Source organism: Archocentrus centrarchus, chromosome 23 (assembly GCF_007364275.1).
Source record: "Archocentrus centrarchus isolate MPI-CPG fArcCen1 chromosome 23, fArcCen1, whole genome shotgun sequence".
Classification (NCBI taxonomy): domain Eukaryota; kingdom Metazoa; phylum Chordata; class Actinopteri; order Cichliformes; family Cichlidae; genus Archocentrus; species Archocentrus centrarchus.
Genome location: NC_044368.1, coordinates 24,444,764 through 24,464,204, shown reverse-complemented (window position 1 = coordinate 24,464,204; position 19,441 = coordinate 24,444,764). Strand labels below are relative to the sequence as shown.

Genomic DNA, 19,441 nt, shown 5'->3' with positions numbered 1-19,441 from the left:
AAATCCTTCCGTCCAATGGCAGAAAACACAAGACCACAATATAAAAACTAATAAACCTTTAATATGAGCATTTTGTACAACTTACAAATCACATTTAAAATGTCTATCATATTGTTCCCCAGGCCTACCCATACAATAGAAATAAAGCTGCATATAATGGTACAGATTACTTACAGTAATGTACAGCATTTACATAAACACATCAGGGGTGGATGTGCCATCACATCCATCATCCACTGTGAGCCCTCACAGACGCTCCAGGCTGCAGCTCTCATGGACACGTACAAAAATAACTACAGTGATGCACTAACAACTGGCTTATTTCTCAAAGTCTTTATTATGTTGTTGTTTTACACATCCTGACAATATATGGTAGATCCTTGATGCCAAAAAAAAAAAAAAAAAAAAAAAAGAAGTTATGACACATATTTAACAGATCCAGTGACATAAGAGTATATCACCTTGGTTGTTAAAAAAAAATAAATAAATACAAGCTTTTGGTTTCATATCAAAAGAAACAGCTACAGAACACCAAAACTTAAGATGTGACAGAACTAAGTGTTGGCCGTACTCACCCTTTAAACCACATTCTCCAGTAATGCATCGCCAGGTTAAAAAACTGAGGAGGGGGGGCACAAATTTAAGGCACAGTTGGGTCATCTACTGCACGTCTGTGCAGCAGGCTTTGAGCATTTCAAGTGTGCACCGTCTGTACAATTTCACACTGCAAAAAACTGAACCCTAATTTCATCTCACTGCATAAAAATAGCAACACCTGGTTTGTTAGTTTGAGGAACACAGCAACTGGTTAAAAACAAAGACCACCTGGAATCCCTAAGCTCAGCCTCCTTCCTGTCTGGAATATTTGGGAAATCTTCATGGTGCTCCACAGAAACAATGGTGGCATCATTAAGAGGCTGATGGGACCGAAGAACGAGGTTCCATCTGTGCAGCTCAGTAGCTGAGCACAGATCAGGTCTGTGTGCAGGTCATGTATATGCAAAGACAACACATACTGCTCATTCACCACTGGTCTGGAAATTTAATTCAATTGGTGTACATGCTCATTGTATAAATGACCCAACATGAAGGACGGGGTAGGGTTATAGAAAATAAAATAAATCTGAAATAATTACTTCGGAATATATAGTCCTATATGAGGAAAAGAGCTTCAGGGGAATGTTAAACACACTACCTGATTCTGCTATACTGCTCAGAAGGTGAGCGTTCAGGAGCACTGCAGGACGCTATGACAAACTCAAGCACAAAGAGGGGAAAGGAGCCAAACGTAAGGCAATCACAAAGTGACTGAAACATCCTGTAAACTGTTGCTTGTGTAGCCTTTTCTCTTTGCCTTTGGATACAAGTGTACTCTGAGGTACGTGAGCAGCAGGAAAAATGTGTGCTTCAGGTTTACTTTAGTCGAGAAGATGCGATAAAGCTCGTGCTTCACATATTTACAGCACCACCCACACGTCTGTTCCCGTCTTTCCCGCTGGACTAAATGATACTAATGAAAATAACAGATCCAACACACCGCGCTGCACTGAGTTTACACAGAGGCACACTCGACACATGCAGCCACCTCCATACACGGCCAAATCAACTATAATCATACCATGACTTTATATGTGGAAGAATAGAAGATTGAGTCTCTGCACACATCTTAAATATTCCAGAAGAACTTTGCTTCCTTCTTAAATCCATAACATTTCTAATACAAAGAGTACAAAAAACAAACACTGCACTGCTGAACATCATCTGCAAATTTCCTGTTTGGAGAAAAGGAAATTGAAACAAATGACAAAGCTCTGCTGTGACCCAAACCGAAGGCTTTCCTGTTATAAAGCAGTGAAGGAGCAACAGCAGACTGCTGCTGTGATGCTGGGAGAGTCCAAACTGAAGCTGGTCTCAGGAGAAGCCCGGGGAGCCGGCTGAGACGTGCTGCTGCAGGCGGGACGTAGTGTTCAGGACGCCTGTGACGAGGCTGGAGGCCTTCAGGGGTGTGCTGCAGCCCTGCGCCTGCGGGAAGCGCTGATGGTACCGGTCCAAACGCAGATACTTCACTGTCACCAGCTTACCTGCAAAACAAGGCAGGACCGTCACCCACCACCGCCGTGCTCCTCAACATGGAGTCAGACGTCCTTTAGTTTACAGCTACAGGAATGACATCATCATCTGTCCCAAATATGGGATTAAAGCATTTTACATTCTTAATCATTCCCATAAAGCTGTTTATTTGAATGGATCTATAGCACACATGTAACATATTATATGTTGTGTCATTTAATGTGTGAGTGGAGGTTATCGTGTACGTCACTGACTCTCCATCATCTGCATCACCACTCAGAGGTCACCAAGCCTTTGTTAGAGGCTGCAAAACGATTATCCAAAACTCTACAAGGATCTTTTTCCTGGTTAAACTGGGAAACGCTAACTTGTTATTGTTGCTCGTCTAAGGACCCAATCACTTCCAGCCAATGAACACTCAGCATTATTGTACTGGTGCGCAGCAGCTGCACCGGCCATTCTTCCAGAGAAAACAAGCAGCACGGATGATACGGGACTGTGCAAAAGTCTTGAACCAGCCCTCATTGCTTTAGGTTTTAGAGCCAGACCGCAGCGTTCCAGCTTTCTGGAGGTCTTTCAAAGCGTTTCTGTGGACACGGGCTGCTTTTTCCACTCATATCCAGTCCTGTCCTTGTACCTGACCACTTTCAGAGAGTTTAAAAAAAAAATAAATAAGCCACTTCACTGACCTTGAATCATTCAAGCCTAAAAAGGGCCCCTAACTTGAGGGATGAACCAGGCTTGTGTCCATACATAAAAGACAACAAAGAACCAATTTAAAATTGTATCTTTAGGTACTCTGCAACAGGCTGCTACTAACAAAAACACAAATTTAATGCCAAAGAGCATAAAACTGTATTTTTGGACCAAAAAGTTAAAGAAACCCTGCCATATGCTGCATGGGGCAGCCTTAAAAAAAAAAAAAACTGAACAGTGGACAAGAAAAGAAGTGGTGTCAGGCCTAAAAACCCATCTGCAGCAGACACTAGACTGCCAGAAGTATTCACTCACATCCAAATCACCAGATTCAGGTGTTCCAGTCACTTCCATGGCCACAGCTGTACAAACCAAGCATGCAGACTGCTACTACAGTGACAGCTGCTTAGCCATGAAGTGGTAGGCCACGTAAAATCACAGAGTGGGTCAGTGGATGCTGAGGGTCATAGTGCACAGACATTTATAGACTGTTATTGGTAAATTTTAACTGGAATATTTTTTTCCCCTCACTGAGAAAGACAGAAAACACACTAATGTAAAAACGGTATTTTATTCATGCCTACTGCACTACAACGTCAGTGAGAAGTGTAGTAGATTTCTCTCTATAAAATGTTCAGTATCTTTGTCTTCAAATCATTCAGACTTCCTAGATTGTACATCATCTTTTCACCCGTTTTTATCACTCATGCTTCTAAACGTATAAATGTGTCATTTACCATCAAACCAGGAGCCATGAAGTGCCTTGAAGGCTTTCCCTGAGTGCTCTGCAGAGAGACACTTCACATAGACACAGCCCTGTGGAGATACAAGAAGGTGCGGTGTAACATCTGCAGCTAACAGCATTACTGCCAAACTGTAGGCAAACAGGGCAGAACATACCTCTCGTGAGTTCTTGTCAACAGCTATATGGACGATGCCATCATTATCGCTGCATTTCTCTAGGATGGCCTCTCGAATGGCTAGGTCCCAGTTCTCCCCCACCTCCCTGAAAACACCAAAAAACGAGTGCAGAAAGTCACATTTGGAACAACTGTAAGCACGATGAACCTGAAAGGCTCCATTATCAGTTCTTTGCTGTCCACTGGCTCTGCTCCATCCAGAACAACCAGGTTACAGAGGACACGGTAACCAGCAGCTGCGACCTAAATGTGACTCCAGCAAGTGGGATATTCACTACACTCCACGTGACAGGAGGAGCAAACGGTGGATAGAAATTACTGATGCAGTTACATGGTGCAAAAGCAGGGCTTTAAGCAGCTGGGTGAAAAGCTCAACTCAACATACAAAATCCCAGGAAAAATACTCTTCAGTTGGATTATGTGACAATATTGTGCAGGCAACTAAAGAGTCATGTTAAGTTACTGAAGTTATTTGATACTTAGCACAACCTCGGCTACTTTTGTGCTTACATTTGACTTTTGCTGTGTGGCTATAATGCTGTCACTACATTTGGATTACAACGCTGACACGCCTGGCACCTAGTTTCAACAAATTTACAGCCGCTTTTGTCACGTGTTCTTGAGACCAGCTAGTTTGCGGGGCCGGAGTTGAACCGGTTTTTCGGCCGAGCACCGAGTGCTTCCACGGTGGAAAACCGCCTAACGGTTCAAATACTGGAGCTCAGTGATGGTCCTGGTCCAGATCTGGGAGGAGATCCCCCAGGACTCCAACTGTTGCCTCATTACAAGCGTTCCACAATGTTGACAGGCAGGGTTAGGGTTAGGGTTAGGGACGCCCACACAAGCACGTGGGCGTCGTACAAACTACCAAAGTACCATTTTGAGCTGCAACAATGACATTTTTTCATCATTTTTTTTAAAATTCAGCCTCTGTAGGATGATTTTCATTTCCAATTTGGTGACCTTTCATTTCTAACACATGACTCACTCCACATTAGTAAGAATATCCAGCATGACACCCCCTCCCCCAGTCATGTGACTGTAGTACACAAAGGTCATTTTCTTATATTACTTTCCACAGTATACATTACTGTCAAAGTATTCCAAATTATTATATATTAGTATATATTAGCTGCAACGCTTTGGTCTGAACTCCTGGTTATTGCAGCTCCACAGACCCCTCGTTTACACCTGTTCTGAGGCGTCTCAGAGCAGCTCGTTTTGGTCTCTTTAAATGTGAATGAGACATTTCACGCCCCGCCCCCCCTCCAGGTAGCAGAGCGTTCCACTCCACCCCGTTCAGCCATGTTTGTAGTTTGATAGCAGTGATACGATTATCTACCAGCAGAGAAACAAGCACTTCAAAGAGGCTCTGATGCTGGGGGGGGGGGGGGGCAAATGTAAGGACTCGTGTGACTTAATACACCAACTACCGAACATTTGGACTAGGGGTACTTGAAACTTCAGCATAACTGAACTTGGACTACAAAATCACTGCAGAAAAAAAAATGGAGGATTCACTAAGCTGGAGGTCGATGACCTTGTTCAGCAGTTTCACAGCAAATACTGTGACGTAGGAGGAAAGAAAACTAACAGGGAACAGAAAAACTGAACAGACTGAAAATTATGACCCAAAAAGAATATAAAGATATCTACGCAGCACCGGGACAGAACACATTTAAATTTGCTGCACTGCTACACACTCAAAGTACACAACAAAATGTGTTTAAGGGCTAAAAAAAAGTGGATTTTCATGATATGTCTCCTTTAAAACATGATTTGATTAATGAGGAATATGATTAATGGTTTCATACAACTACTAAAATACACAGGAAATACTTGTTTGGCGAACATTTTACTTTATTTAAAAAGGTGCACAGTTCTGAAGTTTTTCAGAGGATTGTGTGTCTTTTAGAGGAGACAACTAATCACATTTTGTCCATTTAAACAACCAGAAAAATAGTCCCTGCTATGAAGCATCAAAATGTGTGATTCCAACAGCTGATCAAACAGGCAGAAGAGACAGGAACTTACATGACTGGGTCAAACATGTTTCTGATTTTCAGACATGGGGTCAGGCTGTTGGGAGGTGAATTCCTCCGGTCCAGAGGAAAAGCTGAAAATAATCAATTCAGAAAACACAAAACACGTTAACAGGCAGCCAATCAAGGCCAGATCATTTCCACAACATGGAGTGTAGAGAACTTGTGAATGGACAGCAGGTCCACGAGGATTTGGCGCGCTGTCTGCTTTTTTACTTCAAGCCTAAAGTTTCACAGCACCGGGTTCTGGAAAAGACGTCCCTCTGCACATCAGAGGGACGACCATCGCTGCCCTTTGACCTGAAGACACTTTGCCGTCTAACCAGAAGGGCTGATGAGATGCAGCCACTCAGCTAGAGTTGTCTGTGGGAGAGTAGGTGACACTGCCACCTGCCAATTACTGGATCACTGGCAAGCAGTCAATTTGCACAACAAATAGAAGGAAATTTGGAGGGGCATGGATTATGGATTCAGTTTACATGTGATATACATTTTTGGTGTCAAAGTAACGTTGGCATAGTTTGAGTGAAAAACTATATGAAGCAGCTACACACAGTACTGTTACCTTTTCCCTGCCAGACTTTGGAGGTAATCAAGGAGGCCTTGTCACAATTAAAAGAAGGTTGGATCCACCTCCAAACCAGGAAGTCCTCTCCACCGATCCTCTGAGTCTCTGTTCGAATCCTCGATTCATTGGCCGAAAGGAAGCTCTCAGCTCTCTCCCAGATCTTCTTCATTTTCTTTCTGTAAAACATTACAGCAACTGAGGGCTTCTTCTTAGCCAACACACAGAAAACTGCAGCAGCCCCTAAATGTAACACTGTGGCCGGCAGTGATCCACCAACAACACCCGAAGAAGTTCACAAAAGTGTTTAATTATATTCTAACCAAATAAATGTCATCAACTTCTTCTCACATGTATACATGCAGGTTATTGTGTTTGTATGCTTATGGTGATTTTTTTTTTACTTTACCTTGAAACATGTTTTTTATTTAATATTTGATTATATAATTTCTTCACATTAGTATTTGGGTTATTTTCCTGCATGAAAAGATCCAATGTTTTGATTTGTTTATGATGAGACATTTAATGACTAAACAAATAAAATAAAAATGTTGGATATTATTCATGTCCAATTTTAAGCAACAACATCAAATCTCTTACCATAGAGGTCTAATTACTGACTCAGTTAGCAGTTTATAGCCATCCACCAAGTTTAAGTCCTTTAAGTCAGTAATAATTAACAGCTCTGACATATGAAAATGTATTTATAGTAAAGTCAGGGAACGAGTGTGTGACATTCGATGGGTCTGCTGTCAGTTTGCAGTCCTGGTATTGTAACAGGCCTCTAACAGACGATCAGTCAGCAATCACATGAAGGTTAGGGCTGCTCGATTATTGAACACCATTGCTCACTGACACTCTGCATTTACTGCACTTAAACAGCAAATACCTAAAAATTTAGTGCACCTCTAGAATCTCTGGAAAATAATAACTCATTTTGAATTTGATGGCAGCAACACGTCAAAAAAAAAAAAGTTGGGATGGGAGCGGCTAAAGGCTGAAGTAAGCGTTACTAGAAGGAAACTGCTGATCCAGGCAATGGTGCAGCAAATGTATATGTTGCTGCAGAAATAATATCTGAGCATGTACAGAAAAAGTACAGGAGTCGCAACCATACTGTGCATGCGCCAGTACCTCCCGGTACGGAAAAACGTGCATTTTCCCTGATTAGCCGGAGACTGGAGCGTTTCAAAACGACCCACCCTGGAGCCACTTTCAGGGACTGAAACACTAACGGCAGGCAGAAGTTCCTGTTTTCACCTGAAAGCTTTCTCAGGTAAACAGCGTCTCAGAGACAGCATTTCTCAGAACATGGAGCAAACAAACAAACAAAGGCACTGAAACATTAATAGTGTTAATAATGAATCGCACTTTAAATGCTGCTAACTGTGCAGCATTGTGCTTTATGAACACTGCACGTTACACTCCAATCAGAAAACAAAGAAAAAAAATTAAACTGATGTTTAAATATATGAAAATGTGTTACTGCAAATGATGTTCATGCATCACTGAATATGAGAAAATAACATCTGAAAAATGAATAAATTGGGTCTTAAAAGTTCAAGTGTAAAATGATAGTAAAACAATACAAACATCCATCATCATCTTATCTGGGTGGGCTGCAGCCTGAGCAGGGGAGCCCAGACCTCCCTCTCTCCCAGCCTCCTCCTCCAGCTTACCCCTGATTCAGACTTCAGCGCGGGGTCTTTGTAGAGCTACGATGTAACCTGCATAAGTGGCTGATGTTGTTGCCATGTTTATACCTGTGCAGGTGCACTGTGTTAATGACCTTTGGGTCGTGTTTTACGTGCGGTGCCGGCCGACAGAAACAGAAAATGCTGGCACTTTGTCCCCTCCTGGGTCCTTCTCTTTGCTCAGTTTATTTTAATGTGCAAACTTGGGGGAAGTAGCCGGAAATGCAGGGAAGGAAATGACGGTGTTTCCTGGGAGGTGCGCTTCAGGTTACTTTGTAAAAGTTCTTTAAAGATAATTAACAATATTAGACCTAATAAAATATCAGGCCGAGATTAACAGAGTTATGGCATTTTTCTATAATGATGTCAGGCCTGCAGCTCCATCTGGTGCCAGATGGCTGCATAACATTTAGGACAAACATTTACGGCATCAGTTAACATCTTAACAATTAGGCTAAGGACTAGTACGTTAGTCGACTCATTGTGTACGTCCCTAATTAAAAGCAGGCATGACTGTGTCATGGAAATCACTGCCAGAGTTCAGGAACACTTCCAGTTTGCCACACCATCCACAAGGTTATCCACAGGTTCAAGCTCCATCATACAAGCAAGAAGTCACATGTGAACATGATTAGGAAACACTGCCTTCTCTGGGCCAAAACCCATTTAAAACTAACTAAGGAAAAAATCATTTTTGCTCTATATGTTTGTACATGTAACAGGTAAATTGTTCTATTTCAATGAATGGCAACAAAGGAAGAAGCTGAATAATGTTTTAACCATGTTAAAAGTATTAAGACACGATGAAATTTAAACAGACTGATGCAGACACGTGTCACAGATCCAATCTATGAAAAGATTTTTAATTATTCCTTTCAGTGGTATTTTTGGAGCCAAGGTTTTGATTATAAGTGTACGCAAAAGCTCTGGAGCCACGAGTTACTATTTGTAGCTCAATAATATATTATTGAGTTCCATAATCATTATGTAATTAGAGGCATGGAGCAGAAAGATTGAGGTGTTTGTTTAGAATGCAGATATAATCCCCCTACACTACTTAAATGACTAAAACCAAAGCATGAGCCACAGCTCGAGCAGCACTGCTGTGGATACTCACCGCTCCTGCGGCTGAACCAGAGAGTCTCTGACGTGTGGGATCGGCAGGTACGGCCGCATGTCCTGGTTCTCTTGGCAAGCCTCACCGTGAGTCTTCAACACATCTGGATAAGACGAGAGAAACAAATTAATCATCTATAAGCAAACACGTCACTTGTCTGATTTTCAGGTAAATGTGAGGTGCTCCTTACCGATGATCCTCTCCACCATGTCATACATTTGCCTCGTCTCCTCCTCGTCTCTCCTCCAGCGATACTTCATGTAGCAGACCACACTCCACACACAGCCTACCGCTGCACACACAAACACAGGAGTCACAGGTTCAAACTACTGAACAACTGATTTTACAGCCACAAGAAGCAAAGCTCCAGTGTACTCGCTGTCCACATGAATACATAAAGGTGTTGTTGCTGCCCCTCCCCCATAGACTGATACTAGCTAACCTGTTAGCATGGCTGGGAGGGTTTCTTCAAGAACAGCAAAGATGGACGGAGAAAAGCTCCAAATAGGTGCTCCAAAATAACTTCCAGTGAGAAGCTCATGTTTGTAAGTTTTAAATAATGAGCATCATTTCACACTTTTGCCCTCCAAAGACATATTTGGTCACTTCCCCCCAAAAATGACCAAGAATATTTTCATTAATTTAACTGGGTTCTCTCCATCTCTAACAAACTCCAAACGGCTGAGCTCCACACACTTTTCCTAAGACTGAGACCAGACACTGCTCTAAGGAAGCTCGAGTCAGGCTTATTCCTCTGATCACTGCCTAAAGCCTGTGGCTACAGGCCAGACCACGAATGCAGCGCTCCTTCACACTCAGCTCTCTCAGCAGTAGGCTGGGCCATATCATCGCATCCACAATAAAGAAGAGTGACAATTTAGTACCCGAAAAGTACAACAGATTGTAACATCTGCTAAAGGTGAAGTATGTCGAGTAGGTTATGACAGCTGTGATGTGTGAACCTGAAGTGAACACGTGACTGAACCGAGCCTCGTTCAGGGATGATCACTGATACACGACAACATCCCGTCATTTATATTTGACAGTACTGCAGGAGGAGGAGCTGCAAGGCTAAATTGCTTTAGTTACTGTTAAACACTTAGTTATACTCTGGCATCAATGACCACAGCTCACTGATGGAAAACAGCCTGCATTTTGTTTCCATGAACCAAGCTGCAGACAGCGCTCTCCAACAAAATGCTCAGTATTATTTTCCTATATTCTCATAAATATCATTTCAAATGTCGTTGAAATATCATAATTTTGTGGCTGTATCGCCCACCCCTACAGAGAGGCACAGTATCCAGATCACTGAAGGTGCTGCTCCTGCTCGCCCATCACTCTCCTGCCTTCCCACCCACTGATGAACAAGACACAGAGATTGCAGTGGAAACCCTCATATATTAATAATTAGTACTTGTAGTTGTATTCGTGCTGGATGACTCCGTAACACTTTTTATGGGATCAAAATATTGAAGAGTCAGGGTTTCTAAAGAAGCTGGTGTCCTGCTCGCTGCATAAGCCTGTCCCCATGAACTCAGTTTCAGGTTAGCGTTTGTGTGTGTGGGTTATTCACCGACTACGATGAGGAGGACTCTGTTTATGACGGTGAAGAAGGCTCTGCGGAAGCGGCACATGAAGGACATCTTGGGATGAGTGGACTCCAGCCAAATGACCTCAGACACGTCAGTCACTGGATCATCAGCTACTGGCCCCATCAGCCTGCACACAGACACACAGAGTGAGTACCAACATCACATGGAGACAGCTTGTACATGAATATAGGTGCACTGTGTATTACCTTATGCCAACATCCTGGCCAGTCCGGATGATCCACTCGAGAGAAACATGAATGAAGTCTTCAAACTCTTTGTTCTGACCCTGAACAAAAGATACACTTTTGATTGCAGGTGGAAGACAGACGTTAATCTATACATCAGATTATTGGCAGCAGCTCAGAACAAACTGCACCATCAACACTAATGAAGACTCATCTGTGTAAGCACATACAAGTAAACTGCACTGGATTTATGCATGTGAATAATCAGGGAACACTTTGTGCACTGTAGTAACCTGGTTACAGTAGCTCCACATACAGAGCATAGAAACCAGACTCCTACACTGCTGTCTGATTTTAATTCTGTGATAAAACATGACTGATTTTCTCTGTTTAATGTTGTGTTGAACAGACTAATGTTAATGTGTGGATGTACCAGTAAATACGCCGAGGCCTCATCCATGGACAGATTCCTGTTTGGGTGCTGCTGGTCTCCACAGTCATGCTGGCCTGTAATCACAAGATTAAACTGATGATAATCTCACTTTAATCCCTGTTGGCAACGACACAAACGCAACAACCAGCTGATCCGAGCACAGCATAAATGAGTAATCCACAACTTATTACAATACAATATTATTTACAAACTGCACTGTTATGTTATCTTAGGACAGACTGCTAAATAACTACACACAAAGGAACTACATTTTGTGTTTCTGTAAAAATCTGCTTAAAAACTTTAAAGGAACACTTTTTAATCTGAGTTTAGAATCAAGCCAGTTAAACTTCTGGGATATTGATGAGGTCAGTAAGTATCAGAGAGGGCTGTTAATCAGTTTCAGCTGCTTTGGTGTTCATTACCAGCAGGTGCCGGCAATAAGTCGGACTCATTTCCTGCGGGTGTTGGACTCCATCAGGGCTGCCCTTTGTCACCGATCCTGTTCATAATTTTAATGGACTGAATTTCTAGGCGTAGCCAAGTGGCAGAAGGAAGGCTTCTGCTCGGTGGCCTCAGAATCTCATCTCCACTTTTTGCAGATGATGCAGTCCTGTTGGCTTCATGACACAGTGACCTCCAGCTCAGCTCAGGAACAAGTTGCCCCAGGTGGTGGAGTTCACGTATCTCAGGGTCTTGTTCATAAGTAACAGGAGAAGGGAGATTGACAGATGGATCGGGGCTTGGGAACACCTTGGTGTCCCCCCCAGATGAGCTGGAGGAGGTAGCTGGGGAAATTGAGGTCTGGGTTTCTCAGCTTAGACTGCTGCCCCCCAAACCCGGCCCCAGATAAGCAGAAGAAAATGGATGGATGGATAACAGGTGCACTAGAGGGGCAACAATGACACCGGAATGGTTTTACAGGTGGAGGACACTCAGTTTCCCTCCTCATAATTTCTGACTGGTTTTCACTAGTTGTGCATTTGGCTAGGGTCAGTGTCACCGCTGGCAGCATGAGGTCATAGCTGGACCCTACACAGGCTGCACATGGAGTCCAACTCCTCCAGGATGGCACATCAATACGTGCCATTGCCAGAAGGTTTGCTGTGTCTCCCAGCACAGTCTCAGCGCATGGAGGAGATTCCAGGAGACAGGCAGTTCCTCTAGCAGAGCTGCACAGGGCTGTAGAAGGTCCTTAACCCATCAGCAGGACCAGATCTGCTGCTTTGTGCAAGGAGGGACAGGATGAGCAATGCAGAGCTACAAAACGACCTCCAGCAGCCACTGGTGTGAATGTCTGGTTGGTACTATTGAGTGGTCCCCCACGCTCGCCTGACCTAAATCCAACAGAACACCTCTGGGCCATTATGTTTCAGTCCACCTGACACTGCCAGGTGATACCCCGGTCCAAATCTGGGAGGAGATCCTCCAGGACTCCATCTGTCGTCTCATTCGGAGCGTGCCTCAGTGTTGTCAGACATGTATACAAGCACGTGGGGTGGGGGTCACACAAACTACTGAGCAGCACTGAGTTGCTGCAGTGAAATGCTGTTCTGGCCTGTTACATCATTTTCACTTTGATTTTCAGGACGTCTTTGAATTCAGCCTCTGTAGGATGATCGTTTTCATCAAACAATGTGGAATCCTGTCATTCCTAACATTCCTCAGTCCATATCAGTGCAGAGATCCAGCAGGACTTGTTACCACACTGGGATCTGATGTGTTCTCAGAGTGTTCCTCTGAGCATTTTTTATTTTTGAGCAGTGCAGTCAGATATCTTGAAAATAAAACTTGCTCAATAAGTTTTCACTCAGACTCTAAAGAGCTGCTGCTACAGAGTAAAGTGAAGAGTTTATAGCTACCAGCAACGAGGGCCAAGTGGTCATGCAGATTGAGCAGCAGGTTTAGGATCACGTCCTTCTGTGCTTTTTCCTGCAAAAAAAAAAAAAAAAGATTATTTTAGAAACTACCAACAAAACTCCACTGACTTGTGTTTGTTCATTTTACTGATGATTAACAAACTCCTTCTAGAAGTCAGTGTTCAAACTCAGTCATCTTTGACTTACAGTCAACCTCCGGCAGAGTATTTTATTTTACAGTTTCTATCATATGGACACAGGGACGCGGTGATACACAGAGCTCTGAAAATCAGTCTGTATTTGTCACACAACAGTTTTTCAAATATGATTTCATTTTTTAAGGGGAAAAAAGCTATCCAAAGCTGCCCGGCCCTATGTGAAAAAGTCACTGCCTACTAAACATACTAATTGGCTTTGTACTACTATTACTGCTGCTACTACTACTACTGCATGAGCTTCAGTTAGCTTTGCTCAAAAATATCTGGTTCTTAAAAAGCTACATTATACTTTCTTTGAGTACATTTCAGAGCCTGTACATTTCCAGTTTTACTTGAATAAAGAAGTTTAATCAGTACTTCAACTTTTACTGGGGTATATTCTAACACAAGTATTTGTACTTCTACTTAAGAAATGTCTGTCCTTGTCCACCTCTGGTCTATTAATCAAAAGGTTGCTGGTTCAATACCCGGCTATTCCATTTTGCATGTCAAAGTGTTGTGATCATCAGGTACAGAAAGTGTGTGTATGAACGTGTGTGTGATTGGGTGAATGAGGCTGCAGGGGATAAAAGTGCTATACAGACAGCAGTTCATCTGACACCCCCGGCAGTAAGAAGAGCACTCAGGCATTTGCAGTAACTGACAGTAATGAGTGTTTCTGTCTCTGTGGAGGAGCTCTGGACGCTCTGCAGAACTGTGTTCATTTCAGCAACACTGAAGGGTTTTCTGACCTGTTTAAGGTCACAGCAAAGGACCTCAGCTGGGTTCATTCTGGTCTTTAAAAGAGCAACACATGATGCGATCTACAGAAACTCAGACCCCCCCAACTCCCCAAGAGAGAAAAAAAAATGTAGGTTTTAGAGTGCCCTATTCAGTCTTTGCTCGTGTTGTCAGACAGACTCTTTAGGTGATTTCTTGAATGAGCAGGTCTGGCAGTAATCAGGCCTGGGTTTGGTTAGTGAACCTGAGCTTGGCTTTCCAAAAAAGTGGTTAATTCAGTTAATTTATGATTTAATGGGAGAATTCTTTTTAGCACAGGTTTGATTGGCTGTTTTCCTTTACTAAATAAAATCATTTAAACACTGTATTTTGTATTTGCTCTGATTATCTTAGTCTAATATTAAATTTGTTCGATGAGCTGAAACAGGTAATTGTGACAAATATGCAAAAAAAAATAAAAATAAAATCAGGAAGGGGTCAAATACTTTTTGGCAGTACTGTAAATGAGTTAAAGCATTACAGTTTACTCCATTTACAGTAGAAGCAGATTTACAGTATGGTTCTCTAATTACACTTGCTGTGATGCACATTTTTAAAGACTAAAAACCACTAATATGAAAAGTAGGGAGAGTAAAGAGAGTACTTACATAAGAAGTGTCAAACTCACTGCCAAAGGGGTGGCTCTTAACTGAGAATAAATAAGAAAGAGACACAGTGAGAAGCACGCTCATAAAATCCATGCTGCAAACTAGCAATAACTAGTAACCAGCTGCCTCTTCAGTAAGTTTCTCATCCTAGAGACAGAGTCCAACTGCTCCGTCTTGGAGTGCAGCTGGTCATGGTAGTCCGTTTTCTGCTCTGGAGACTTGGTGACCTCAGCGTGGTGTTAACAGTTCCCCACCGGGGGCAGGTTCTGGTTAAGAGTGGCGCCAGGGTTGCAGCAGATCTCCAGTGCAGGACAAGAATTACTGTTGGTAGCTGCAGTCCAAGATGGTGGAGTTGGAATCTGTCCAACTGCAGCACAAGAGACTCAAAATAACTAAATGACAGCGAGGATCTCGTGAGTAAAGGACTGCCCACGGGTCACATCATTGTCTCCAACAGGTGAAGATGACAGTCTGTGTGAAACACTGCAGAGGCTTTTAGAAAACAGAAATGCATTTTAACCTTTGTCCTACAAAAACTCACACTGAACGATTAGCATGCTAGAACATCAAAGTCCCCTCACGTCTGTGAGGCTGCCTGCACTTCTGTGAATTAATGCAATATAAATAAAACTAAATTATTGGCAAAGAGCGCTCAACCAGCCTTTGTCAGCTTACAGTTGTACACAGGTGGAAACTCTCAAAGCAACAGTTTCCACTGTTTCAATTATTAGTTAATGCCTTGAATGCAGTCTGAAATACCTCTCAATCTATGATCACTTAATCTGATTCACTGACCACTGCAGGACCATCATGCAGTCTGACCTCAGTGTAATATCCTGTCAATAAAATCAACTTGCATTTCAGTGTCATTTACTCCATTCCTCACAGTCTGCAGACACTGTCAGACCATTACATTCAGCAGTTTTGTCACCAAGCTAAATATGTCATTGAAGTCATTGATTGATTAGTCACTGGTTGAAAGTTGTTCCAAAAATAAGAAAAACTGTAGACTTGCATACAAGACTCTTGTGTATGCCTGTTGGCGGTCTCAAAGCATGGCTGCCTTCTTTAGAACTAAACTGTGCAACAAGCTTATGGCATACTCACAGTCAACATAATCGACACTCGTCTAAAGGAAACACAAAATTGTAGAGTGGATGTATGATACTGAGTGAGGACACATCCACAGATGACTTTCATTCAGTGTAAAACTTGATGTTAGTGTATCAGAAGCCTCTGAACGTTCTGACTCATTTTAAATGTAACATGAATATTTTGATGGCTGTGATTCCGGTGAGGGAACAACAATAGAGGGAATCTTCCTTCAAAGCTGAATTTGGAGCACTTTCCCTATGAATCTTGTTCTGTGCTTGGCAAACACAATTCTACAGGTTTTAGCCAGTCTTACCATGCTCAGCATCTGTGCAGAAGAGCAGTTTATAAAAATGACAGTACTCCACCACGTGCTTGTTCAGCAGGAATGTTCACTCAAAATACGCAAAAAATAAACATATGCAGAGATTATGAGACAATAAAGCAATAAAACTTGCAAAAAATCCTGGCCTTAAACTGCCCCATCTTTAAACCTGGAATAGCACGGTGTGCCAGATACTTACTGACGTCATCCACCTCCGTGGCTCCTGAACCCCTCATCCTAAGGTACATGAGGCCTAGCAGCACAAAGAAGAGGCAGGCTGCTGTGAGCAGGAACATGGACAGGTAATGAGCGCTAAAGCTACCGGAGGAAGCTAGCTCTTCCCTTTTGAACTGCTGCAGAAGCTCATCCTCCGGGACAGACACGCGTCTCTTGAGCACTGCCTGGCTGCAGGAATGGTTGGCAGCGGGGTTGTGATTAGAATGGTTGCACCTGTACGCCTGGGACAGACTGCTGTAGTGAGGGAAGCGCGGTCTCAACCCAGTGCTGTTGCTTCTGGAGGTTCCGTCCTCAACGCTGGCGGGATTGTTTTTACCGGCCTTTCCTTCGTGGTTTTCGGTAACAGACGCGTAGACGGTCTGCCTTGGAAATCTGTGACTCAGTGAGTCTCCCAAGCGGCCAAAGTCTCTTCTCTTTGGATCGTCTTCCTCTTCATCCTCACCTCGGCTCCCCCCCATATTTAGAAAACTAGGCGGCGTAACCTCGGTGTGTTCCCCTCCGATCGTAGATCCTCGATCAGTAAGCTTGGAAGATAACGCCACTTTGGGGTGGTTCCGTCTAGGCTCCAGTCTCTCGCGCTCTGGGTCTCCCGCGCCAGGCCCACCAACTTCCTCCTCGTCCGAGTCTGAATAATCCCCAGCGAGTTTGCTGGTGCTCAGGCGAGACGCACTGCGACCATTTAAAGAGCGAGACTTCTTTTCCAGTTCCTCCTCATAATTGTTCTCATCCCCCGAGTCGTCGAAATGCCTTTGTTCTGCGTCAGGACCGGATCTGGCCCCCAGTCCCCAGCCCACAGAGACGCTTCTATCTCCGTTCTGACCCAGGGAAAAATTGCTGCTCGCCGTCGCACTCGGGTCGTACCGACTCTTGAGAGCCACGCTAGGTGTTGTAGCTGGCCTAATCTTCGGTTGCTGCTGCGAACTGGAGCTTCTGTTTGCTCTGCCACTGTGACTGAGGCCTTTCCTTTTTAGTGGGCTTTCAGCGTCAGACTCGTCGGAGCTGAAGCCGAGGAGGGAGGACTTCCGGCCCGGTCTCCTACTTGCGCTCAGGTGCGTGACGTCATGGCTGACTGGCCTAGATGCCGCTGTGCTACCGACGCCAGTGGTACTGTTGATGGCCCCGATAGTACGGGTTTTACCAGGCCTGAACCCTCGCTGCTGCTGCTCTTCGCGAAGCTTCTTCAGTTTCTTCAAGTACACAGGACGAGTGTTTTCGGTGACAGGACCTGGAGTGAAACCAAAACGTTTTAATTCCATGAAAAGCTCCTCATCCGTTAACTGTGTCGACGCCATCTTGAAAAGACCTCGAAGACTGTTCTGTGACGGAAATGACGTAGAGGTAAAGTGGCAGTTGACCAACTGGGTTGCGTTCAAAATCACCAGCAAGCTGCGTACAGTCACTCACCTTTATTCACCACCTGCTGAAGGTAACCCGGCCTTTTCGCGTTCCTTCTGCCTAATAATCAGTGACGTCATACTCAGCGTGATGGTGGATGCTCTTGACATGAGTCTCATGGATTCAAACTACCACATCCCGAAGATGGACTGCAGAACAGAAAGCTCATCTTCGGTAGTTCACTTATAAAGCGGCCAAATCACAACGCTAGCTGAAAAATTAAGTTGAATATCTTAAAACAGACAAAACCGTAAGAGTGTTTTTTTTTTTTCTTTTAGAGCAATCATGGGGAGGAAAAACCTTTAAAAGGAAGAACCCTATAAAGAAAGCAGACTCCAGGTAGACAACCATGGGCCTGGACCTGATCCCAGGTGAAACACCTGGGTGTAGCTTACCAACACTGATCAATCTAAATGCATTTTATTTTCTGTAATAAGACTTTCAGATTATCATTCAGTGTTAGTCTAAAGCTAGGTCACTGTGCTACAGTGTGCCTTATTCCCACATCTCAAAGGGTTTTTTAAAAGCTGATCAACATAATTCATTCTCTACACCCAGACAGAAAACTGTCCATTAAATTTACAGACTCGTTTTTCAGGGGTGAATTTAGGCCATACACATTAAGAACATCCTTATATATATTTTTACATCTCTCTCTCTCTCTCTCTCTCTATATATATATATATATATATATATATAGAGAGAGAGAGAGAGAGATAAAACATAAAAATTACTTCCATACAGAGCCATTTTCAGTTGTGGGCTGAGCGTGTTGGGTCAGAGGGGTTTGTGGTTACAACTGATTTCCTGCTGAAGTATAAATTCCCAGTAAGAGGGGATATAGATTTAAAAAAAAAGTAAGGATATGTAAAACAGTCTCATACATACAGAACCACATTTACACTAAAGAGGAAAATTTAAAAATGCATATTTAACCATACGTGTGTCAATTCTAGAAGAATATTACTATTTTTCTCCATCTCAATCCAAAGGTTAATTGTTGACCTTTTTAAATGATCATATCAGAGCACAGTTCCTGACATACACAGCTGGGAAAAAGCAGTGAGAATGTGAACATCCAGCACCAGAGCATCTCTGAACACTGTGTTTGGAGCCAAACCGTCTATAAAATTATCGTCTGGATCATGAGCTTGTTTGTTTTTGTCAAACTGGTAATTCCAAGGTGAACAATAAACATTCATGCTCAGCTTGTTCTGAGCTGAACCTTACCTGGAAAGGAAAAGAGGCCAGACGACACGAGGCTGCTGAAACCATCACATCCTGTTTGCTCTCATTCCAGCTGAATAAAATGTGTTCACGCCCACATTAAAATACTGACAGGTACCCTGGTCATCTGGAACAGGTAGGACACCGAAATACCACATGTGCAATCAGCCACAGGTTCAGATACCTGTCACTTGATATTCTTTTGATACATCATTAGCCCCTTTGTGTGTGTGTGTGTGTGTGTATCCATGCAGACGTGAGAATGTGATGTTTCCCAAATCAAAAGTGAACTTGACTCATTATGAGAAATTTTTAGAAAGAGTCACCAGCAAACTGCAGCTCAGTGAAATCCAGCATCCAGACAGCTGAACAAGGATAAGCAGTGTGTTTTTTATTGATGAAGG

The 19,441-nt window shown here is 43.2% G+C and overlaps 1 protein-coding gene across 2 annotated transcripts; it reads right to left on the bottom strand.

Annotated features, from left to right (window-relative positions):
* Positions 1 to 41: 41 nt before the first annotated feature.
* On the bottom strand, positions 42 to 17,731 carry lemd3 (LEM domain containing 3). Of its 2 annotated transcripts, XM_030719954.1 has the most exons (13): positions 16,378 to 17,707; positions 14,762 to 14,802; positions 13,180 to 13,249; positions 11,318 to 11,391; positions 10,906 to 10,985; positions 10,681 to 10,826; positions 9,295 to 9,396; positions 9,105 to 9,207; positions 6,294 to 6,472; positions 5,721 to 5,802; positions 3,667 to 3,772; positions 3,504 to 3,582; positions 1,730 to 2,081 (listed from the first exon to the last, which is right to left on the bottom strand). In XM_030719954.1, exons 1-13 carry the CDS (start codon positions 17,705 to 17,707, stop codon positions 1,912 to 1,914), a joined length of 2,562 nt encoding a protein of 853 aa, XP_030575814.1. In that variant the 3' UTR covers positions 1,730 to 1,911. The 2 variants fall into 2 exon arrangements, with proteins under 2 accessions (XP_030575815.1, XP_030575814.1); XM_030719955.1 differs by lacking the exon at positions 3,504 to 3,582 and having other exon boundaries at positions 42 to 1,867; positions 3,691 to 3,772; positions 16,378 to 17,731.
* Between the last annotated feature and the right edge of the window lie 1,710 nt (positions 17,732 to 19,441).